This window comes from Erythrolamprus reginae, chromosome 3 (assembly GCF_031021105.1).
Source record: "Erythrolamprus reginae isolate rEryReg1 chromosome 3, rEryReg1.hap1, whole genome shotgun sequence".
In the NCBI taxonomy this organism is placed as follows: Eukaryota; Metazoa; Chordata; class Lepidosauria; order Squamata; family Dipsadidae; genus Erythrolamprus; species Erythrolamprus reginae.
Genome location: NC_091952.1, coordinates 154,881,986 through 154,905,316, shown reverse-complemented (window position 1 = coordinate 154,905,316; position 23,331 = coordinate 154,881,986). Strand labels below are relative to the sequence as shown.

General features: G+C 37.4%; 1 protein-coding gene across 9 annotated transcripts in view; it reads left to right on the top strand.

Annotated features, from left to right (window-relative positions):
• CTNND2 (catenin delta 2) overlaps positions 1-19,768 on the top strand; it is a 269,783-nt gene extending 250,015 nt beyond the window's left edge. For 3 of the 9 annotated variants that reach the window (XM_070747085.1, XM_070747081.1, XM_070747084.1), the window contains 4 exons: positions 1,795-1,908; positions 5,847-5,978; positions 16,658-16,731; positions 18,506-19,768. In XM_070747085.1, the coding sequence (XP_070603186.1) occupies positions 1,795-1,908; positions 5,847-5,978; positions 16,658-16,731; positions 18,506-18,766 (581 nt within the window). In that variant the 3' untranslated portion in view covers positions 18,767-19,768. Of the gene's footprint in view, positions 1-360; positions 454-1,066; positions 1,296-1,794; positions 1,909-5,846; positions 5,979-12,846; positions 12,994-14,333; positions 14,473-16,657; positions 16,732-18,260; positions 18,435-18,505 lie in introns of those variants that run through there. The other 6 variants (XM_070747087.1, XM_070747086.1, XM_070747083.1 and 3 more) reach the window with 4 other exon arrangements.
• Positions 19,769-23,331: the final 3,563 nt, after the last annotated feature.

Sequence of the window (23,331 nt, the reverse complement as noted above, 5' to 3'; positions counted from 1 at the left end):
AGGAAGCAAAATTGCGCTTGAACCCGCACTCGCACGCCAGAACCGCAGAGCTGCACACAATTAGCCGTACCGGCCAGGAAACCACTACTGCAGAGAACTAATGTGTTTAATGTTTATTTTAATTAAACTGCTTCATTATATAGTTTGCTTCTTAACCATATTAAATATTTAAATGGTAGACCCAAGTTACCTTTATTAAACATTCTCGTCCTCGGTTTCTTTTTGAATTCCTTGTTTAATATTACTGTATTCCTCTATTGTATGCTTAAATTTCACAAGAAGAAACATTGTCAATGGGAAAAATCCTACCTGAAATCTTTACAGAAACTGGAATATGTTGCTAACCTCTGTGCTTATTAGTCACCTAGAGAGTGCTAAGGAATCTGAATGTAAATATCCCGCATCAAAATGTATTCCAAGAATTGGAACAACTGGATAGAACAACTCACACAGGTAAGCAAGCGAAACGAACAATCACAACAAAGTGTTCATTGCTGTGACTACCTCCCCTTTCCCTTTGTAAATAAAGTGACTTACCTACACTGTAATGACAAAAGGAAATGTTTTCGCACTCAGAGAGAAAGCACTTATCCCTGTTCAGATGAAACTCTGCAGCTGTTGACACCAGCCAGCCATTTCACTCACACAATTCTGCCTGAGAGAGCGACACATGTATACAACAGAACAAACCATTGCAGCACCCACATGAAGTTTTTCTTTTTAGAAATATCTCAGATTCTTCTTTTACTACTATTTTAAATTAGTAGTAACTATGGAAAATGAGTGGTATTGCACAGACTTCCTCATTCAAGCAAAAATAATAACTTAGTTCACTGCTTTGCATCATTGCCCCATTCATAGCACCCATTGGCATTTCAATGGGTGGCCCCACCCATCACGCCCATCGCACCCAAGGCTTTCCCAAAAATGCTATGTACATTCCTTTCGCCTCAAAGAGATAGCTGCCTTGGCCTTAAACATGGCTATATTCACAGTATTCAGATTTTTTAAAATGATGTCTTCCATTCACTGCCTCATTCTTTCCATTTCCAATTATTTCCTACAGACTGTCCTCCAGATAAAAGAACTATCTCACAGCCTGTTAAAATCAGGAGAGGAGAAAGATTTTCTTACAAGTGCCCAGAAGGATGAATAGAACTGAGAACCTACATGACAATCTACATACTATGACTGGCAGTTATGCAGCAAATGCACCAGATCCTATGCTTGCTCCCCAGCTGCTGATGAACAACTTCTTATAATTTTTAATCTGTTGTGTTCCACTTCCTCCAAAATGCTGGTCAATAAAGTATTTTCCATTGTTGCTTGTGTGAGTTTTTGTTTGTTTGGCTGGCTGGCTGGTTGGTTGGTTGGATAGATAGGTTTGTTACTAACAGTCCAAAACTGGACATCTCTTTTCCCTAATCTTGCTCATTTTTTAGTTGGTGCCATATGCATGGAGTTGAATGGGGCAAAATACAAATCCAGGATCAGTAGCTTCTTCCCCTTTATTACTCGTTCTTGTTCCTTGGATTATGTGGTTTTACAAAGGAGCTGGAAGCACTGCTTTTAGGCAGATGGGGGATGGCGGGTAGTGGCCACATGATTATGCAGCAGTATTCCAACTTGGTTTTAGAGTTTCTAAGTATTACTTGCCTCACACTAACATCATTGTTTTACATACATATTGTATATGGCTGTTAAATTCACAACAGCAACAGGACTCAAGATACTCGGTATAGAACAACTAAGATTAAAAACAACATATTCCCATTCAAATAATTTCATTTCTAGATGGACTTATCCAGCATTCTGACCCATTGCCTAGAAGAAAAACTAAGACCTTACAGAAGGCCAATAGACCACCAGGGCCTGAAGCAGTGCTTTACATTCAACCAAGCAATTCAGGTATATAACATCTGAATTATTCAGCAGCTTTTACCTGCGCATTTTTGTTCTCCAGCTGTAGAAATGGAAAGTGTAATCAATTTCTTCTCTTGGCATTCAGGTTCCCATGTCTTTCTTGGATGAGCCTTGAATCTTTGTATCATTGAGGCTATATGGGCTTTATGGGCACAGTGTTACAAAGCTGTTTTTTTTTCTTCTACAGTACTTTATAATAGTAATAACCACCCATGGATGCCAACTTCCCATTACAGCAAGCTTCTGCTATATATTATTGGGGTTACTCACATGGGAAATTGTATTCTTACCCAAATTTACTGTGAGTGACATAATACAGATTGGTGGGTAGACATAGAATTTAGGGGGATATGTAAATTTTGGTTACTTGTTTTTCTGGTTTTTCTTCTTCCTTGTTGATTTGAATACATTCTGGATATATTATATATGGTAATAAATAATTGTCACTGCCTAATTCATATAAGATTGCATATTGCTGTGTTCATTTTTATTTTGAAAATGTTCTCTCTCAGGTTGGAGATTGTATAATGGATTTCACTAGACAGTTTTTCCTTAATTTAAAGCTTTTGGGTAAACTGGAAACTTCATTGGATTTTGGCATAATTTATTAATATATTTTATAACAACTGGGAGCAAACTGATAATGTATGGCCTCAGCAGGATTGAATAGATAGCAAATGGGATGGGGCCAAAACACAAAAACCCATGCAAAATGGAATTGAATAAAATCAAACTCAACTTTATAAGAGACCAGTGAGGTGGCAAAAAGCATGAAAAACAGTAACATTAAAGTTTTCTGCACCGTTCAAAAGAGCTGGTGACTGTGAAGATTTCAAGAATGTGTGTCTGCAAAAAATCCTTTATCCAAGCACAGACATTGTCATGTTTATTTTATTCTTGAGTAATTCCAAGCAGCCAAAGATTCTTCATCAAGGAAAAAAAATGGGGAGCCTTACTCAGAAGCCTACAAAACTAATTGCAAAATCTGCTAATTTTTGCTGGTAAAGAAGGCTGAAAAGAAAATGTAGTTAGTTTTTTTAAAGACCTAATAGAATAAGCAAGTAAGATTTTCTTCAATACTATTCTGCCAAGTATCCCCATCGAAAAGCTGATTGACATGGATTTTCCCTCTTCTCTCTAAAACTGGATCAAAGACTTTTTGAGGGATTGGGTCTGTCATATCCACCTCCATGAAGCTTAGCACTGGTTCCCCACTGGGCTGTGAGGAATCCCGACCTGTATTCACTGTACACACAATTGTGTATAGTCTGACCCATCCATTGTTATCATTAAGTTAGCTGCCACCACTCTACTGGGGTTTATTACAAATGGAGCCAAAATGACAAAGAGCAGGGAGGTTCAAAAACTATCCACATGGTGCTTAAAAAACAACCTGCACCTGAACATCAGCAAGACCAAGGAGATAGTGTTGGATTTCCAGATGAAGAGAGAGGAACCTGCCCCACTTTGCATTGATGGATGCTATGTGGAGAGAAAGACTCCTCCTTCAAATTCCTGGGAGTCCATTTCAGCGAAGACCTCACCTAGAAAAACAACATGATCCAGGTGGTCAAGAAGGCCCAACAGAGGCTCCATTTCCTTAGGGTCTTGCATAAAAGCAGGGAGGAAGAACAACAACTGATGCCCTCCTTTTACCAGTCCACAATAGAAAGTGTCCTCACGTATTGCATCATGGTATGGCATGCTGGTTTGACAGCCAGGGACAGAAAACATTACAGAGGCTGGTGAGAACAGTACAAAACATCATGGGCTGTCCCGATTCCACTAGGTGAAATTGCTAGGGTTTGCTACCTTAGAAGAGTGAGGAAAATCCTCAAGGATGACTCACACCCTGATCAACACTTCTTTACCCTCCTACCATCGGGAAGATATAGAAGCATAGCCAGCTGCACAAACAGGCTGAAGAATAGTTTTTTATCCATGGGCTGTCAGACTCCTGAATGTGAAATAGCATAACTATGTAGTACGATGGACTTGCAGGGCCAGCGTAACATGTAACATGTTTATACTGGTGCAATAGGACTGGGTGTTATTAATATGTGTTATTGGGTTAGGGATTTTCTGTCTTCACTGTGAGTTGTGTTGGGAAGGGTGCACTGAGGGACCTCAACCAATCTCATTGTACACATGTTGTGCAATGACAATAAAGATTTGAATTTGAATTTTCAAATATCAGATATGGAGAAAGCATACATCAAATTCCCTGCTTTCTCTTAAGAAACCAATTGCATCTTCACTGTGAACAAGCAAAGAAGAAACATGCATTTATTTTGAATTGGAAGAGACTCTTCCTGCAGTCAAAGTACTCCATATAGCAGATTTCCTCTTTTCGAAAAGGTGGATTAAAAAACTTCACCAAACATTACAAATCCAGCTAATTTGCAATATAAAAAGGCAAGGATGGCAAGATGGATGATAACTTTATCTGGGTCTAGAGAACTTGATTACTATGTTTGATTAATAGCAAAGTTGATAATAGTTTCACTTGAAAGAAAAACATTTATTTTTGGAGTTTATGTAAAGGTATAATGCTCTCTGAAATAAAAATCTGGTGGATTACAAGCATGCCTCTTGAAAGGATATACTGTATCTCAAAGTGTATTGTCTACATGTTCCACAGCACCTGCGGATTTGATTATCCCGTAGCATTGAAAAGCATGTATGTCATACTTGCTAGCTGGTGGCTAAATTTAGTTTAGGAATCAATCATGTATGCCTAGATTAGGTTCTTTGGTCCTGAAGGAGCAGCTTGAAACACACTGCTTCTCAATAAAAAAAAAATGATATTGGGCTACATAAAGGATGAAAAGACTCAGGAAATCACAGCAGAAAGTTTTTTAAGTTTCCAAATCTTCCTTTTTTGCCTAAAAGAAAGGGAGCTAGTGAAGTCTTTAATAATTGGTGAAAAGGAAGCAATCAGAATGCTGTTTTTATTAGTCAAATGATATTCCATTTATTCTTTGCTTCCAGCAGAAACTTGCCCTTGCTGCTGTGCATCTTTAAAAAAAGCCACCAGTGAAAGTATATGAGAGTATCAAATCAGTCCTAAGTATATTAAATTTCATATGCTGCTATTTTAAAATCTGTGCCTTTGTGGAACTTTTATGAATAGAATACCAGTGTGATTCTGGGCCATGAAATGGTAAATCATAAAATATAAGTGAAGTCAAATGAAACAGCTATATGCACATCCTCCCATCATGACAAATGTTATGGAATTCATGTACTTTTGAAAATTCTAGAAAGGTTCAGGAGTGCCGTATTTGGCCTGTGGTGACATAATCATCACTATTATAAGAGCTCTGGTGGTGCAGTAGTTAAAATGCAGTACTGCAGATTATTTCTGCTGATTGCCAGCAGTTTGGCAGTTTAATTCTCACAGGCTCAAGGTTGAGTTTGAGTGCCTCCCATCCTTCCAAGGTTGGTAAACTGAGGACCCAGATTGTTGGGGGCAATACACTGACTCTGCAAATCACTTAGATTGTGCTGTAAAGATTGCGCTGTGAAGCAATATATAAGTCTATATGCTATTGCTATTATTATTCTATTCCTTTTTTGTGTGATGCCATTGATTGATCTGATCTGTATCAATGGAGTTCAGCAGATACAGAGCTGTTATGGTTTTATCTCAGCGGCTTTACCTTTCCTTCTTCTATAAGACAAAGATTTTAAAGAGCTGAAGTTCAAAGGCAATGTGTTGAATTTAATTTCTAAGTTATATGAGCAAGATTATTTCCATTTAAGAGATTTATGTACGTTCAGATGCCACGGATTTTCAAATGAAATTATCTTTAACAAAATTCTTTTCAAGCTAACTGCATTGCTTGGAACATGTGTTCATATACTTATGTATACTCTTTCAGTCAGAATTCTAAAATCTGCAATTTTTTGTTTGTTTGTAGCAAGTGCCCCAGCCTCCCCTCGGGAAATGATCAGTTTAAAAGAAAGAAAAACAGATTATGAGTCAACTGGAACAAATGCTACTTACCATGGGAATAAAGGAGAGCATACTTCTAGAAAGGACACCATGACAGGTGAGCCAGGAATTGTAAACACTGTGAAAGAAAACCTTCTGAACTGGAATCGATTCTGTTGATCAGGGGTCCCCAAACTTTTTACACAGGGGGCCAGTTCACTGTCCCTCGGACTGTTGGAGGGCCGGACTATTTAAAAAATCTATGAACAAATCCCTATGCATACTGCATACTGCACATACCTTATTTTAAAGTAAAAAACAAAATGGGAACGTACTATTTAGAGGGGGGGGAAGAAGTCTGAAATTCATATATGTTTATGTTTTGTTTTTAATTTTCTTTTGTTAACATCTGAATCGCTATACAAGGTTTGCTTGACTTATAGAAAAATGTATAAAGAAAGAAGGAAGCACTTTGGCATAATGGTTAATAAGTTAGAAATATAATTGGTTGTACTTTTTGAAGGGACAATAAGGAGGGAATTTAATGTAAAGTAAGTACCTGGATGACAACATTAGAAAAAAAACTTTTGTAACTTTTTTGATGATTGATATTAGTTACTAACAAAATACCACATTTTATTCATGGAAAATTAGATGGTACACTGTATTGCTTGAATGTATGTTGAGAAAAATTTAAAAAAAATTACACCCCTCCAAAAAAGTCCTTCCTTCCTTGTTCCCTCCATTTCTTCTTCCTTCCTTTTCCCTCCATTTCTCCTTCCTTCCTCCCTCTCTACTTCCCTCCCTCCTTCCTCCCTCTCCTTTCTCTCTCTTTTCTTGCTTTCTCTCTCTCTCGCTTTCTTTCTCTCTCTCTTGTTCTCTTTCTCTCTCTTGCTTTTTTCTCTTTCTTGCTCTTTCTTTCTCACTCTCTCTCTTGCTATCTCTCTTCCTCCCTCCCTTTATCTCTCCCTCTCTTTCTCCCCCTTCCTTCCTTCCCTCCCTCTTTCCCTCCTCTCTCTTTTTTTTTTAATATTTTATTTATTGATTTTTAACAATTTAAAATCACACAACATAAAACAGTGCATAGTGAAATGTGAATTGTGCCCATCACCCCGACATACACACATTCCCCACCACCAAATTGGGGGTATTTCTTTTTTAATCCACTTAACCCAAGAGCAATATATCTGTCTACATATTATAGAGTGATTCTAGTTTATTTCTTGTAGCTTGGTCTCGGATTCTGCTCGTCATATATCGTCTTACCTTGTCCCACCGTCCCATCAGCTGTCCCAAATCAGTTTCATTATCCAAATTTATCCTTTTTTCCATAATTTCAAATTGAATATGATCCACCATGTACCTATACCAATTTTGCATTGTCCATTTTGTCGCATCCTTCCAACCCAAAACTATTACTGCCTGAGCACTTTCTATTGCTGCTTTTTTTATTTCTCTAAATTCTCCCATCGCATTGCTTTTTACTAGTACTGCCATTTCCTTAGTGATTGTCCATTGTATATTTAACATTCCATTGATATCCTCTTTCACTTTTTGCCAAAACTCCTGCACTATCGGGCATTCCCAAAACATATGCATAAACACTCCTTTATCTTGACAACCATGCCAACAATTCCCCCTAACATTCTGCTGAAAATGTGCAAATTGAACGGGAGTAAAATACCACTTATGTAATATTTTCCTTCTCATTTCCCTAATTCTTGTATTTTTAATTTTCCTTATATCTTCTACTATATTTTCCATTTCTTGTACCTCTACTAATATCTCATTTTGCCACCATTTAGTCAATCCATCAATCGTGTCCCCATCTGACTGCACTAGCAGTTTGTATATATTAGTTGCTTGCGCCTTTATCCCCTCACTTTTTTCTCTTATTATTTTCTCTAACCCTGTCTCCTCCCGCCATAATACTTCTTTATTCTCCCTTTCATTTAGATATTTACATATTGCATTTATTTGTAGCCACCTTCCCTTACCTAACCACCATTCTATGCGATTTCTACTTGGCCTGCCATCCTTCTCGTATAACTGTTCTATCTTAGTTATCCCTCTTCCCTTCAACTCTCCTATAACCCTATTTAAGTTAATTTCGTTTTCTCTATTTATTACATAAAGCGATGACAGTTTAGATTTATATAATCCTATTTTCCCTTGCCATTTTTTCCAAATTTCCATAGTCCCTTTCATTGGGCCTATTAATTTTCCTATATCTCTCCTATTCCACTTCCTAAAAATTAATTCTCTATTATTCATCCCGTTTATCTGTTTTTCCAATTTCGCCCATTTATTTTCACTTAATTGCAACTCCATTAACCTTTCCATTTGAAAAGCTTCCCTATACAGCTCCAAACATGGAACACCCCATCCCCCCTCTTTTTCATTCGCAATTAACCACTTTTTTCTTATTCTTGGTCTCTTATCTTCTTCAATCCAATAATTAAATTTTTTGTCCCACTCTTTAACCTTACATACCGATAACCCCCCCGACAGCACCTGAAATAGGTACATCATCTTGGGAGCTATCATCATTTTTAAAGCTCTTATTTTAGAGAGTCTCCTTAACTTTTTATCTTTCCAGCTCCTCATCTGTTTCAACATTTTCCTCCATGTTATTCTATAATTAATCTCTTCCATTTTCACTGGGTTTTTTAATAACCAAATTCCCAAATATTTTATTTTTTTAAGTCCTAATTTCAACCCTGATTCTTTCCTAATTTCTATCTGTTCTCTCGGATCTGTATTTAAACACATAATCTCTGATTTTTCCATATTAACCGACAGTCCCGATTCCTGCTTAAACTCTTGTAAAATATTTATTATACCTTTAATCATCTCCATCGGGGTCTGGGTCAATATAATTGCATCATCTGCAAATAAATTTATTTTCATTTCTAATTCCCCTATTCTATATCCTGCCCAAGTGTTATCTTGTCTTATCTTATTAGCTAAGATCTCTATTGCTATTACGAATAATTTTGGAGACAGAGGGCATCCCTGCTTGGTGCCGTTTAATATTTTAATACTCTGCGTTCTTTGTCCATTCACTCTTATATATGCTTCATTTCCTTTATAAATCTCTTTTATAGTTTCACAAAATTTTTCCCCCATATTTAATTTGTTACATAATTTATATAAGTAACTATGGTTAACTTTATCGAACGCTTTATAAACATCTAATTTCAAAATTCCCAATTTCCTTTTAGTAGCGGTAGCATGGTGCATCACATTCATTACATTTCTAATTGGTTCACTTATTTTCCTTCCCTTCACGAATCCATATTGATCCTCTTCAATTATTTTTGGTAAAATATTTTCTAATCTATTTGCCAGTATTTTCATAAATATTTTATAATCCTGATTTGCCAAACTGATCGGACGGTAAGACCCAGGCTCTCTTAAATCTCGACCCATCTTCGGAATGGTAACAATTTCTGAAAGCTTCCATGTCTGCGGGATATCACGATTTGACAATATATTATTAAACAATTTCCCCAAATGCGGCAGCAAAACATTCACATAAGTTTTATAGAATTCCCCCGTAAACCCATCTGGGCCCGGTGCTTTGGCTTGTTTTAACCCTTTAATTACTCTAGCAATTTCATCTTGTGTAATTTCTGCATTCAAAATTTGTTTGTCTTCTTCACTTACTATTTTCCCAACCTTGAGGACTTCTATCTTCACTTGCTCCTCTTTATACAAATCTTCATAATATTTCCTCATTATCTCCTCTAACTGGTCATTACCATATCTAACCACTCCACTGGTGTCCCTCAATGCTAAAATACATGATTTTTCTTTCCTCTTCTTCAGATATCTCGCCATTTGCTGCATTGATCTTGTCCCCCAACTCTGTATTTTTTGTCGCATCGCCATTCTCATCTTATTCCATTTAATCTCATCATACACCATCAACTGTTTCTTTTTCTTTCCCTCCTCTCCACTTCCCTTTCCCCTCTTTTCCCCTTCTTTTCCCCTTTTCTTTCTTTCTCTCCACTTCTCTCCCTTTTCCCTCTTTCACCCTCCCTCTTCTCTTCCCATGGAGGACTCACCCAATAAGCCTCCACCCTCCAACCCCAGACTCCCATTCAGTCCCCATTCAGAAAATGGGAGCTGGCAACTCAAAGAGGAGGAGGAGGAGGGTGTATGCGTGTATGTATGTGTGTGTGTTGTGCCCGGCTGGTGCAATACTTCCCCGCACTTTCCTTGCCGCTCCCTGCCCCAACTCCGACGCCCTAGGTATCTGGCATCCTAATACTATTTCCCCTATAAAAGGAAAAGCAATTTATCTGATTTTGTTTCCTCTTTCTCATCCTCCTCTTTCCTTTAAAGCAGTATTTTTCAACTTTAGCAACTTTTAAGATATGTGAACTTCAACTCACAGAATTTTTTTGCCAGCATGCTTTAAACTAAAAGATGTAAAACACTATTTTAAACTGAAGGACATATGTATGAACCACTTATTATAGCTTAATAACACTATTGGAGATCACACACAATCATCTTTAGCTATTGTTGTGCTTTGGCAGTGATTATAATACTGTAATTCATCTCATGTGGAGTAAATCACTGCTGGTGACAGCCCAAATTCCTTTTTTTTTTACAGCTCTGCATTATCTAGGGCAGTGGTCCCCAACGTTTTTTCCACCAGGGACCAGTTTCAGCAAGACAATTTTTCTATGGCCCAATGGGGGCGGAAAGGGGCATAGTTGGGGGCGGGATTAAGCATAGGGGTGCTGGTCCTCCCCGCCCCTCTTTCCCGCCATCGTCCTGTGGCCGGCAGAACCTGCCTCCCAAGCCCTCTTGCCCAGCAGGAGCTAAGCGCTGGAGAGAGGGGGTCAGGCTGGCCCTCCTGCCTCCCCCCAGCCAAAAACGCAAAAGCGCCCCGCGGCAGAAGCCAAAAGAGGCTTGAGCCTCTTGGTCCTTCCTGCCCCTCTGTCCCATCCATCGTCCTGTGGCCGGCAGAACCTGCCTCCTGAGGCCTCTTGCCCGGCGGGAGGCAAAGCGCTGGAGGGAGGGGGTGGCGGCATGAGGGCCGGCAGCTGCTGACTCCATGGACCGGTGCAACATGCCCCGCGGCCCGGTACTGGTCTGCGGCCCGGTGGTTGGGGACCCCTGATCTAGGGAATATAATTTTCTCTCTTTAACAAATGCTAATTAGCTGCTTCACACAAAAAAATTGGCTTAATTTTATAGTTATATTTATTGCTATTTAAAATTGTAATGTTTATGCTGCTTTCTGAAACGGGGTATAAAAAGAGTTCTATGAGGTATTTCTTTCATTTCAAAATAGAAGTGGCATAGCAGAAGAGCATACTGAATGCCACCCAACCTCAGATAAAGTAACTAACACATTTAGGAAGATGGCATGAAAATCAAAATCATGATTCTGTTACAAAAAATAGCATTAGGCTAGATTTAATTTCAGCTGCATTCTAATACTACCCAGATATCTCAGTCTACAAATTCCATAATTCGCTGTCATTGACTTTGGTTGATGGGAGTTGGACATTTGAGGACCAAGAGCATTACACTTGGAACACCATCAAATTGGGAAAGGCTGGTTTAATGTCATACCTTTATTGGTGATTATAACCTCACTCGCAAAATGTTTAAATTCATTATCCAGTATGAGCTTCTTTGCCTTTCCAGATGTTATAATCTGTGACGTCATTTAGAAGAACTCTGACACTGTTATGTAGATCACTGCAAAGGCCTCTATTGTGCAGACAGGTGCACTTTGCATATGGACATCGTCTTATCTCCTTATGTTATCGTGAGACAGAAAAAAGCTCAATATTGTCCTGGTGGGAAGAGAGCCCTTTTTCTTTAATGCTTCAAAGGATCTTAAGCCTTTGGAAAGGACATCTGCATTTGCTGGGAGGCAAATTTTATTTTTCTATTCTATTCTGTTCTATTTATATGCCGCCCAATTCCATAGTGACTCAGGGCAGCTCACAGCAAAATAAACATAACAAAAACCAAAAACAAAAATGCTGGGAGGTAGAGGCAGAATTTTTTATCCTTGTTTTCCTCCCAAAAAACTAAAGTATATCTTATAGTCCAAAAAATATGGTATTTAACATGGCATGCCATTCACTTCTCCAAAATTCTACCATTTTTCAGTTTTAGATTTGTCCATTGTGCTAATAATAAGAAATTGCTATTTTAGTAATTAATGTTACTGAGTTTTAGTATATTTTAAGTCATGAGTAGTCAGTTAAATCAATGGCTCCCAATCTGTTCAGTGTTCTGTGAAGGGTATATTTTCACAGACCAGGGAGGCATGGTTTCGTGCTCTGCTGAATCCCACGTGTGTGTAGATGGGGCTTTGTTCGCTTGTGAGGTGTCAGTCCATGGACCTGGGGATGGGGATCCCTGAATTAAATGATATCCCGTCATTTGTGAAGTTCTGTACCAGCTTATCACCTCTTCCTAATCACAGGCACAATTTTATTTATTACACATCCTCTATTAACCTCTGTATGTGTTACCATCTAAAACAGGGATATTCAAACTCTACCAGCATGCAAAACCTGTTAATTAAAAAAATTAATCAGAGACAAAGCCGTAATGAGCACAAATATCTTTCTAGAAGAAAAAAGTTCCAAGATAAACTGACAAGCCTTGCTTTTTTTTACTATATCTTTAAAAACGTTGTATATTCCCTTGGTTATCTTTGAATAAAAGTAGGGGGGGGGGGTTGGTCCTTATTTTCTCATAGAACCCCATCAAATTCTTGGAACACAGTTGAAATAGCCTTACCTAAATATGTATGTTGAGGGAGTAAAAGGACAAGTTGGAGAAAAACTATTTAAAAACATTATACTGTAGTAAAACCAAATAGATTCACCATTCTTCAGCAATTTTGTTTGATAACAGCAGACCAGTCTCTTAAGAGCTATCATTCTAAGCTTCTTGTTAAACAACAATGCTGTTCCATCATACCGTGACACCATGTTCTATAGTATACCCAAATGTCATCCAGTGGAGCCAAAAGATGCACTGAACTCTACGAGAACAATAGGTCTGATCATCTGAAGCCCATGAAATCCTTCATTAGATAACTGATTCATCAAGAACTTTTGAAGAACTGCAAAACAGCAACAGTTAAGGTACTATTTAGAATTGGATTTTATGTTTAAAAGCCCATTTTTGCTTCTTCCCTAATGTAATTTGTTGTGCTGATTCTTCATATTTTTGATGTTATGGGGTAGATTTAAGGCAAATCTATAGTGAGATCTGTTACTTACAGACCATCTTATCACTCACTATCCCTCAATGCCATGCCTGGGTTGGGTGGGATAAGTATATGTTCGACTACTCATTACATAGCTACTGTATAGTACCATGATGGTGAACCTATAGCATGGGTGTCACAGGTGGCACACAAAGCTACATCTGAGGGCACGTGAGGCTTTGCCCTATGTGAGCTCTAGTGCACATATGTGTACTGGCCAGCTGATTTTTAGCCTTCTGGAGGATGGGGGAGACCGTTTTAACCTTCTCCAGGCTTCAGGAAAGCCTCTGGAGCCCATGGATGGTGAAAAACAGCCCAACGGAGCTGAGGTGGTGCAGTGCTTAAAGTGCAGAATTGCAGACTACTTCAGCTAACTGCTAGCTGTAATTCAGCATTTCAAATCTCACCACCAGCTCAAGATTGACTCAGCCTCCCATCCTTCTGAGGTGGGTAAAATGAGGACCCAAATTGTTGGGGGCAATATGCTGAGTCTGTAAACCACTTAGAGAGGGCTGTAAAAGCACTAGGAAGTGGTATATAAGTCTAAATGCTATTGCTATTGCTAACTGGAACTTCCAAGTGGCCTGTTGGGCTGTTTTTCACTATTCACAGGTTTCAGAGGCTTTCCTGAAGCCTAGGGAGGGCAACAAATCGCTCAATAGGCCTACCGGAAGTCTGGAGGCTTCAGTGAAGCCTGTACTCATGCATGGGGGGAGCAGCCCAGGGCGATTGTGCATGCGTGTGAGTGAAAGGGCATTGCATTATGGGTGTGCGCACACATGTGCACACTATTGCCCATGCACACACCCTTTTAGCACCCAAGCAAAAAAAGGTTCACCATCATTTGCTTGCTGGAATCTAATTGAGCAATATAAAGGGCCAGACTGAGCATGTGGGAGCATATTTATTAACCTGTTCCATGCAAAGTTAGCTAGTCTATCATTTTCTTTTCTCACTTTTTAACCAGTGATATTTTGCATGATTTTGTTATTCCAGTTCTTGTGATGTTTCTTTCTTTCCCCTTGCTCCCTCTACCTTTCATTTTAGCTGGCTACAGTACTAATGCATAGAGAAAGATAGGAATCTCATTTTTGCCCTGCCAAATAGTCAAGTGTTTTATGAAACCAGACGTTCAAGCCAAAACAAATGTCAACTGTAATAGCTTGTGTTGTCTGGTTGTGAACCGAGATTACAAATCTTATTTTGCTTTTACAGGCTACCAGAGCAGAGCTTGTGGCGCATGGTTTCCACATCAAATCTGAAGAGCAGGCGAAGATTAAATGAACAATTATTCTGTTTGATTATGTATGAACTGAATTACCACTTATACAAAGAGCTTTCAAATGACATGAAAGAAAACCAGAAATAAACAGTTCAATAAAGCATGATATGAAATCTCAGCATTGTGAGCCTTTCTTTTTAAATTCTGACAGATGATTCACAGATTTTTTTAGACTGAATTGAAATTGCAGAGTCAGAAATAGTATGCAGCCATAAAGGTCTTGATCATAGCTGCACTGTACTTGGCATAGGAGACTATTAGGAATATGAAGCCACTCCTACCTTTGAACCAGCTTTGGTGAGACAAGGGAGGATTATTGTCCAGTCTGATGGTTCAGTTCTCTGAGTTAAGTTTGAAACTGCAGTCCAATAGTAAAAATGCCTAATGTGGTCAGTGAGTGATGTGGTAAATTTCACAATCTCTCCAGATTGTGCAATTCACAGTCTTGTTCTGATTCAACCTCTTGTAATCCTTTTATAAAGATTCCCAACTAAAAAACACAGGAGATGTGTCAAGACATATTTTAAATACTTATGTTCGATTTACTGATAACACTTGCATTTTCAAGAACACTTTGAAATCAACTAATATTCAGACCTCCCGAATTTCTTTTTATTCGTTGAGAAGAACATAAAACAAGTACTGCTTATTTACATAATTCTGGATACGCCTACTATATCTGGGGTTCCAGTTGTTAATGAAAAAATATTAAGGATGCTTATTCTGGAACAGCTATTGTCTTTTTAACGCTGATAGGTTTAGAATCTTAGCACCAGAAAAGAGTTAATTTTGATGCTATTAGCTAAATATACATTCATTCTTTGAGGACTCATTCCCTCCACCAAGAAGCAGGTAGATTTTTAATTTAATTTTATATTTTAAAATGATGACTGATTAAATAAATATTTTAATTAAATAGTTATTTACTATTGAATTTTAATATTTGCCCAACATGAATTTTCAATGACCCCGTCACATATTCTTAGCTGATTTCCAGGAATAAAGTCTATGTGAGTAAACACTTTCTCATATACATACTGTCTCATGATTTTTAACAGATAAATATATTTCTGTAATACACATATATGCCCAGAGTTTGCATCTTGGACATTCGCTGGTGAACAATAAAATCTGGGGGAACATAAAGGAGTACACTTGATTGCTGGTAGCCAACACGTTGGACTCTTAATCCTAACTGAAGGCTCACAAAATAGAGTGCTATTTTTGGCTTGTAGGCTTCAGAAACAACCCATACAAGTTATAAAATAGATTACCTCACATAAAATTAGAGATTATTCTCTCATCATTTGGAAAGGAAGTTATTCAACTTTTGTTCTAATAACCATTGGTTGAATTCTGAGAAGATACATTTCCTGATGAAACCAGCTAGACTAACTAGCTTTTAAAAATAATATGTAGCCAGACATTCTAAGACCACAAGATTACTATGTATGTAAAATATATACATTTAGGGTAATTATATAATGTTCCATTTATATGAACTATAACATCTGGCACCACTCATTTAAAAAAAAAATCATAAGATATATTGTGTATGTCTATAATTCTATTATATCTACCCTATCTGTGGTTTCCCCCCACTAAATATAACAGCAAAGTAAGTCAGATTTTTTTGGTTGAGCATTGTAGTATATACTACTTTAAATAAACAAAGCACATTTTCCCAGAAAAATTCAGAAATCAAATATCTCTTGAACCATTCTTCGTGATCCAGAAATTTGTATGCTGCATTGGGTTCTGAAAAAATACTTTTTTTGTGACAGTGCAATCTTTTTGATACAGCTTTAAACTGAACATTCATACATTTATTTATACCTCTGCAAAGCATAGAATGATTTAGCAAAGCATTCCTACACACAACTGCTCTTTCCAATATGCTGTCATCCCTTAATCTCTTGTTTGCTTATACATCTTGGACAAACAGAGTCAATTGTTCATTGATGTCAGATTGATTCCACAGCTACTTCTCACTGTTAAAATGTTTTCAAGAAATCTGTATGTAGTAAGTTTCTATGACAGGCTTCGGTATAGCATAAAGAAGTCTAGTTTCCTAATATATGGAAGGGCTGAAGTACAAACACATCAGTCATATGTTCTTTCTTATATACGATTTATGTGGGGATCAGTAAATCATTGCTAATAAAGACTTATTGAATTTGCCCTACCACTGCTACTAGTTCACACACACAGCTGCCATTTTGCCTAGTAACATAATCCCCATTTTTCCCATTTATAGGTCAGAACTCTGGAATCTCTACTTTGTATAGAAACTCTTACGGTGCACCTGCTGAAGATATCAAACACAACCAGGTAAGTGGCAAATCAATTTATTCCCTTTTGAACTAAAATAAATTCACATAGCTCAATAATTTTAAAGAAACATAGCTGAAAAACTATTCAATGTTTCACAAATATGAACTTTTCCAGTCTCTCCTGGTAAATGCTATATTTATCAGCAAATTATGGAAATACAACTTACATTCAACTATTTTCCAAACAGATTTGTTATTTAGATGCACAGCAGAAACATTTTCATAAAGAACACGTCTTTCTTTGTTTGCAAATAAAAGAGAGAGAAAGCTGGGCATTTTCAAAAAGTATAGAAATCACCTGACGTAGCCTGGCAATATTATTAAACATCTCTAATGTGTGTTTTTCACATTTTCTGTGGCATGTATGTATATAAAAGGAAGTTGCTGATGGGATTCTGTTGTGAAGAATGTGAGACAGTGAAAGATAAGAGACAAATAGTAGAAATATATTTTCATGAAAATGAAAAACAGTAATCATATATTTGTGGAAAGTGTTTTCAGTGACAGATTGTTTTGTGGTACTTTAAAAACTCAGTTTACTAGCTTTCAATGAATATCTAAATCCCTTCGCAATGAAAAAAAAATAGCTCTCAGATAAATGAAGACATAGTGGATTGTGTATTTAATCTCCTACCTTTGTGCGTATCTGAGTCAGTCTTGATTCTAGGTAGCTGCTAGGACATGTCCCTGCAGTTTTCTTGGGAACATTTTCAGAAGTGACTTGCCACTGCCTGTTTCCTAGGGCTAAAAGAAGGATATCCAGATGGCTTCATGCCTAGATCAAGATTAGAATTCATGGTCTCCTTGTTTCTAGCTCAAGAGCTTTAACCACTATGCCAAACTAGCTCTCATCCCCTACTTAAAAGATGGTCATCTTACCCTGCCTAGAGTATGACCTTTGAGATGACTATTCCATGTGACTCTGGACTAAACATTTCTATAAGTAGCTTTCTGGTCTGAAACCATTACTGCTAGCATGCAGCCAAGATATTTTTTAATGCTTCAAAAACCTCAGTTTCCACTTTCTTATATTTCAAATTCCATACGATTGTAATTTTTTAAATTAGAAAAATAGATTTTTCTTCTAAAATAATAATTATTTCCTAAAATCACAAATTATAAAACAAGCAAACTGATAAGGAGGAAACAAGAAACAGGAACAAAAATGAATGGGATAAATGATCATATTTGCATTTTTATGCAAGATCTTATGAACTTCTCTTATCAGTTTTAGAGATATGTGACATATGGGGATGAAATAAGTAGTAGCAATACAAAGAGATGTGAGGTTGGGAACTGTGCAGGTAATCTGAAGTGAGAAGACTTGCCCTGAAAGAGTCTAGATGTCTCTTTAAATATGAATTTAAAGATTTAAATAATTTAAATAAATATGTCTCTAAATATATTAATTTACTGATGGACACACATTTCTAATATTGTTCACATTCTGCAATCTGAGATCCTCCACCCACAAATCATATTATGTGTGAAAGTTTATGTGAAGTCTATTTTACCCTTTTTTTGAAGAAAACCTCTCTTAAAACTGGTTGCAAATGCAAAGCAATCTTGGGGGCAAGATCAAGCAGAAGAGTGACGTTCCTCCAGGAAGATAAAGATGTTTTCTGTAGCAGCTATGTCGGTAATATTCACATTGTCTGTCTAATAAGTCCCACTGAAGTGGAACCTTGCTCTGCGCTCTAAGTGACATAGCAGTTTGTTTCCCATCATTATAGTCTTCCCTAACAAGCCAAGACTTCTTATTCTGTTGACAGGTTTCAACACAGCCAGTCCCACAGGAGCCCACAAGAAAAGAATACGAACCATATCAGCCATTTCAAAATTCATCAAGAAACTATGATGAGTCCTTCTTTGAAGACCAAGTGCATCATCGCCCACCTGCCAGCGAGTACAATATGCACCTGGGACTCAAGTCCACTGGCAACTACGTTGATTTCTATTCTGCTGCTCGGCCCTATAGTGAACTCAATTATGAAACAAGCCACTATCCAGCCTCTCCAGATTCCTGGGTTTGAGATTTGGGCAAGAAAAAAAAGAAGAGGTCCAGGAACTGTGCATGTGCATGCATATCACAAGACATTCTTTTCCTGCAAATTTAGTTTGTTAAAGCCTGTTCCGTAGGAAAGCCCTAATACTCAGTCTGGAACAATTAAGGTATCTTTAGATGGCTAAAAGAATGGGAAACTAAGCGCGGGAGTGTTATTAGAGTGGGATGTGTATCTATTTCTGTATCTATAGAATCCTATCTCTTAAATATAGATATAGAAATATACTGGGGGGAGGGCAGCTTTGCAGTTGACCTTGTAATGTAGAGTTTAAAACAAATAGTACTGTACACTGAATGTGGCTGAAGGAAGTTAGGGAAGTTACAACCACTGAAGTGAGTCCAGAGTTAAGCACAAGAAAATGAACAGTTTACAAACCTTATGGGGGACAGCTTCTCACCCTTTGTTTCCTCTCTTCATCCATTGTGAATTTAGGCTTCAAGTTGCATTTGGGATTTCCTCTGTACAGCAAGATGTTTCTTGCCTTTTGTTAATGCATTGTTGTAAAGTATTTGATGTACATTACAGATTTAAAAACCAGAGAGAAAGAGAGAGCAAAGTGCATTGTGTATATTACATCAATGCCAGAGTGTTTCTTCATCTATGGTTCTAAATATTGCTTCAATTACACAACTTTGAAATATGTATGAATTTCCAGGGGTAGGGGTGGGTTTTTTCCTTTTCCTTTTCCTTTTTTCTTTTCCCCAGTATGTTTTAACAGGAGAAAACAAAAACTGATATTTAGCAGTATTGTTCGTTCTGATATGTGAATTTGTTTGTGGCAACTAAAAAAAAGGCATTCAGCAGTTTCTGACAATTAACATTCATCATTCCACACTCCTTGTCAACAAAGTGCTTTTTCACTGCCTAAAATTTTAGATGTAGATATTTGAAATAGATTTTTTTCATTTATACCAGTTTTCTTTATGATGATACAGTGTTAAAAGAAAATAAATTACAATTGATCTGTCATCCATATTTGCTAAGAATGTCTATTTCCAAGATCCTTAATCAAAATATACATTCTTGCTCATGTATGTACGTGTGTGTCTGTCCTCGAAACATGTGCATACTATTTTGTGTGTACATTTGTGCAGCATAAAATTGTGTTCCATCACGGTGTTGCCAGACATAATAGAATTATGTTTTGTGTATAAGAATCTGGTGGCCTTCAGATGAAATTTATTTTGCACGAAATTTATTTTATCATACACAAAAAGAAACAGGTGTATAGGCTTGCGTAGCAATACATTTGGGTGTTGTTTTTGTTGTGTTTCTGCTTTGGGTGGAAGATAGTATTGTAGACCTTTCTAATATTTCAAGCCAAAATGTTGAATGGGAGAGGAAGTTTTACACAAGTAGAGTTGTTTCCCCAATCTGATAGGATCTATGTTCTGCTGACATTTCTAGTAAGGAAAGCAAAGTATAGTGTGAAGGAAGACAGGAGAAGCTGACTTTCAACTTTCATTATTACAGCAGCCCTTAAGTGGCTGGGGCATTGCTTGAGATGCTCTGCTGGCTCCAAAGTAAACCAATCCAGCAGAAGAGTAAGCACATTTCATAGAAAGCTCAAAACATGGTGGTGGGTTCTAATTTATATCCTAATCTACACATTCCCAAATAATATAGAAAATACCAAACACTGTCAGTTTTCAACACATATCTAAACAAATTTAACCGATGAGAGAAGCCTGGTCTACATGTGAGAAACATTAGTAAGTACAGTATAAGCAATCCTCTGTAGCACTTCAGAGGTCAATCATTTCATCCTGCGGGGGTGCAATGCATCACCTTCATGTGCGAAGGCCACCTGACATCAGCAAGAACCTAGATGTAGCATTGCCCATGAGAAAGAACAATAATCTGTGGTTAGTTAAATCATTTCAGGCAGACCAGAAAATGGCAGAAGAAACAGATACCCAACTGTTGTTAAGTTAGAGTAGAATTCAATTAATACTTGCTGCAAAATTAATCTGAATTATTTTAATATCTGGCAGTTGACCAAGTGATAAGACCTGCAGGACGGAATTTTTTTGAGGATGTCATTTATCTAGGATTCAGGCTAAATTTTGTTTTAAGAAACAAAGGCATCTTTAAATCTATGGTCATAGTTTCAGGTTTTGCAATTTTTACCATTAAGTGAGTACCGTAAATATTTTTGAGTTGTTAACTCTGAGAAAATACAACAGAAACAAAGGCATATCTATAAACAGGATTTACCTGTCTTTAAAACAAAGTAACAAATTACTGAATTAAAATTTGAGTCTTAGCATATGATACATCCCTACGTTTAGTAGTATTTTGTGAAACAATCATGCAGATATTTTAAATGAGGGGTGGATGGGGCCCAGACACTGTATTTGTTGCTTGCTTAAAATATTGCAAGAACTGGGTAGCAAATATTACACTCACAGCAAGTGATATGAGCTCCCCAAATTCACAGCAACCTCCATTTCTACTAGGCAACTTCTCACCTTGAAGTCTTCCAAGAGAACTTCAGAAATTATTGCAAATGTAGCACAGACAACTGTGTTAGTTGAACCCTTGATTATTGATCCTTTTCTAAGCTATTGTGTCTCTCCCATTACTAATATATTGTATGGTTTTGGAATGGATTTGGAAATTTGACTGATTTTTTTTCCTCCTGTGAAAATATTGTCCCTCAAACAATTTGAAAGATGATTTTTTTTCCTGAATACTTGTTTGGACTAGGGACGTGTAGCCAAGACTGCGCCCTCAATTTGCAAAGGATCAGAACAATAGCTCATCCACCACCTCATGAACAAGTGCAGGTCATTGTAGAAACCACCTGTGGTATCCCAGGATTTTGTTCAATCGTTGATCCTCAAAAATCTTTGCAGTGAAATCTGTGAGCAGTTGAGAAGGTAGTATTTTATTTTCGTATTTCTCTGTCATCTCTAGTCTTATTGCTATAACAACAGGTGTATGAGGTAGATTTGGATAAGAGAGAAAATGACTATTCATAGGTCATCACAGTGAGTTGCCATCATTAAGAATGGATAAGAACAGGGTGGGTCCCTCTTAGTTTGGACCAGATCGCCCAACGACCCACTGGTGATGTCAAGGTCGGTGCTGGTCTATAGGCGCCACCATTTTTTTGTGCAATTTTTAGCGAATTTTTCCCTCTTCTTCCGCTGCTTGAAAAATGGCCTTCCCACCTACTCTCAGGTTAATACTCACCTTTATTTCTTCACCTGAAGCACAGCTGATCAGCTTTTCAGCTATGTTTTGGGCTGAATCCTGCTACTCAGCATGCGCAGAAGCAAAATTGCATGAGGGGATGTGAGCGGAGCAAGAGAGAATGTGTGAAACGCCGCAATGTGAACCAGTAGCAGAGGTAAGTGGAATCCACCCCTGGAAAAGAAGCTGATCCAAGCTCAAACCTCCCAGTCTTAATCTCACAATTAAGCTACTCCACTACATTTTGTCTCTATTTGAAAGGATATAATAATTAAAGGAGAAGGCTTGATAAGGTTTTCCCCTATAATTAAAGGCTTGGTGTAAGGACAGAGATTCAAAGATAGGAATCATCATCATCAAGCATACTGAAAAACCAAAAAATATTAAGATCTAAGTACAAAGTGAGCTAGCCTCAAGTGCAGACTGGAAAAAAACATCTGATAAGGGTGAAACCCTAGTGGATCATTAAACAATTTGTTAACAAAAAGTAATGGCTAAATCATGAATAACACTAAACCAGCAGGTCTCTTAAGAATGGTTTGTTGAATTGCTTTTGATGCTGCAGGGCTAACCATGTGTTTGTGTGAGGTTGTGGGGGGATTTCCTATGTATGGGTCATTTTTGTTGGGATTTATGCGTGAGAGATTCTTTAATAGTTTAGAAGTCTTGTGCACTTTTATCAGTTTGTTTCATTTTTGTGAGGTATTTTGGTGTAGGGTGTATGTTTGGGGGATTTTTGTGGTGTGATTTTGTCTGTGTGGTATGTGTGAGCATTTATGGATATGTATTTGTAAGGGTTTTAGGAGTCAGATAGGTGTTCTTGCCTTGCCCTTTTATTCATTGGACAGATAAAGTAGAAGCAGCAATTAATTTATAAATAAGCCAGAATTCTGGGCTCAGATATCACAATAAGCCTTGATTAAAATGAACCATGGTATTTCATTAGTTGCCATATAAGCCATGGGTTGTTGCTGTTCAAATAATTTAAAAATAAGCAAAACAAATTCTAGCTAAGCTTATTGTTATGGGCAAATTCTAATTTTCAATATATGTATGAGTTGGAATTACTCAAGAGAAAATTGTAAATGTATATAAAAGGTAAGTTTTTCAAAAGGCGTAAATCAGACTGGCACTTCAACCACTAACATTTGAGATAGATTTGTATTTTCTGAATTTTCTGTCTAAACATTTAAAAAACTTTATTGCATTTGATTTCCCATGCCACCTTATTTTTGTCTTGCAGTAGAAAACATATGTACAAAAGGACTTTCAGTGAGGAATTTTAGAATTCCAATTAATTGCCAAAACCATGTCTAGATAGGCAAAGCCAGTCC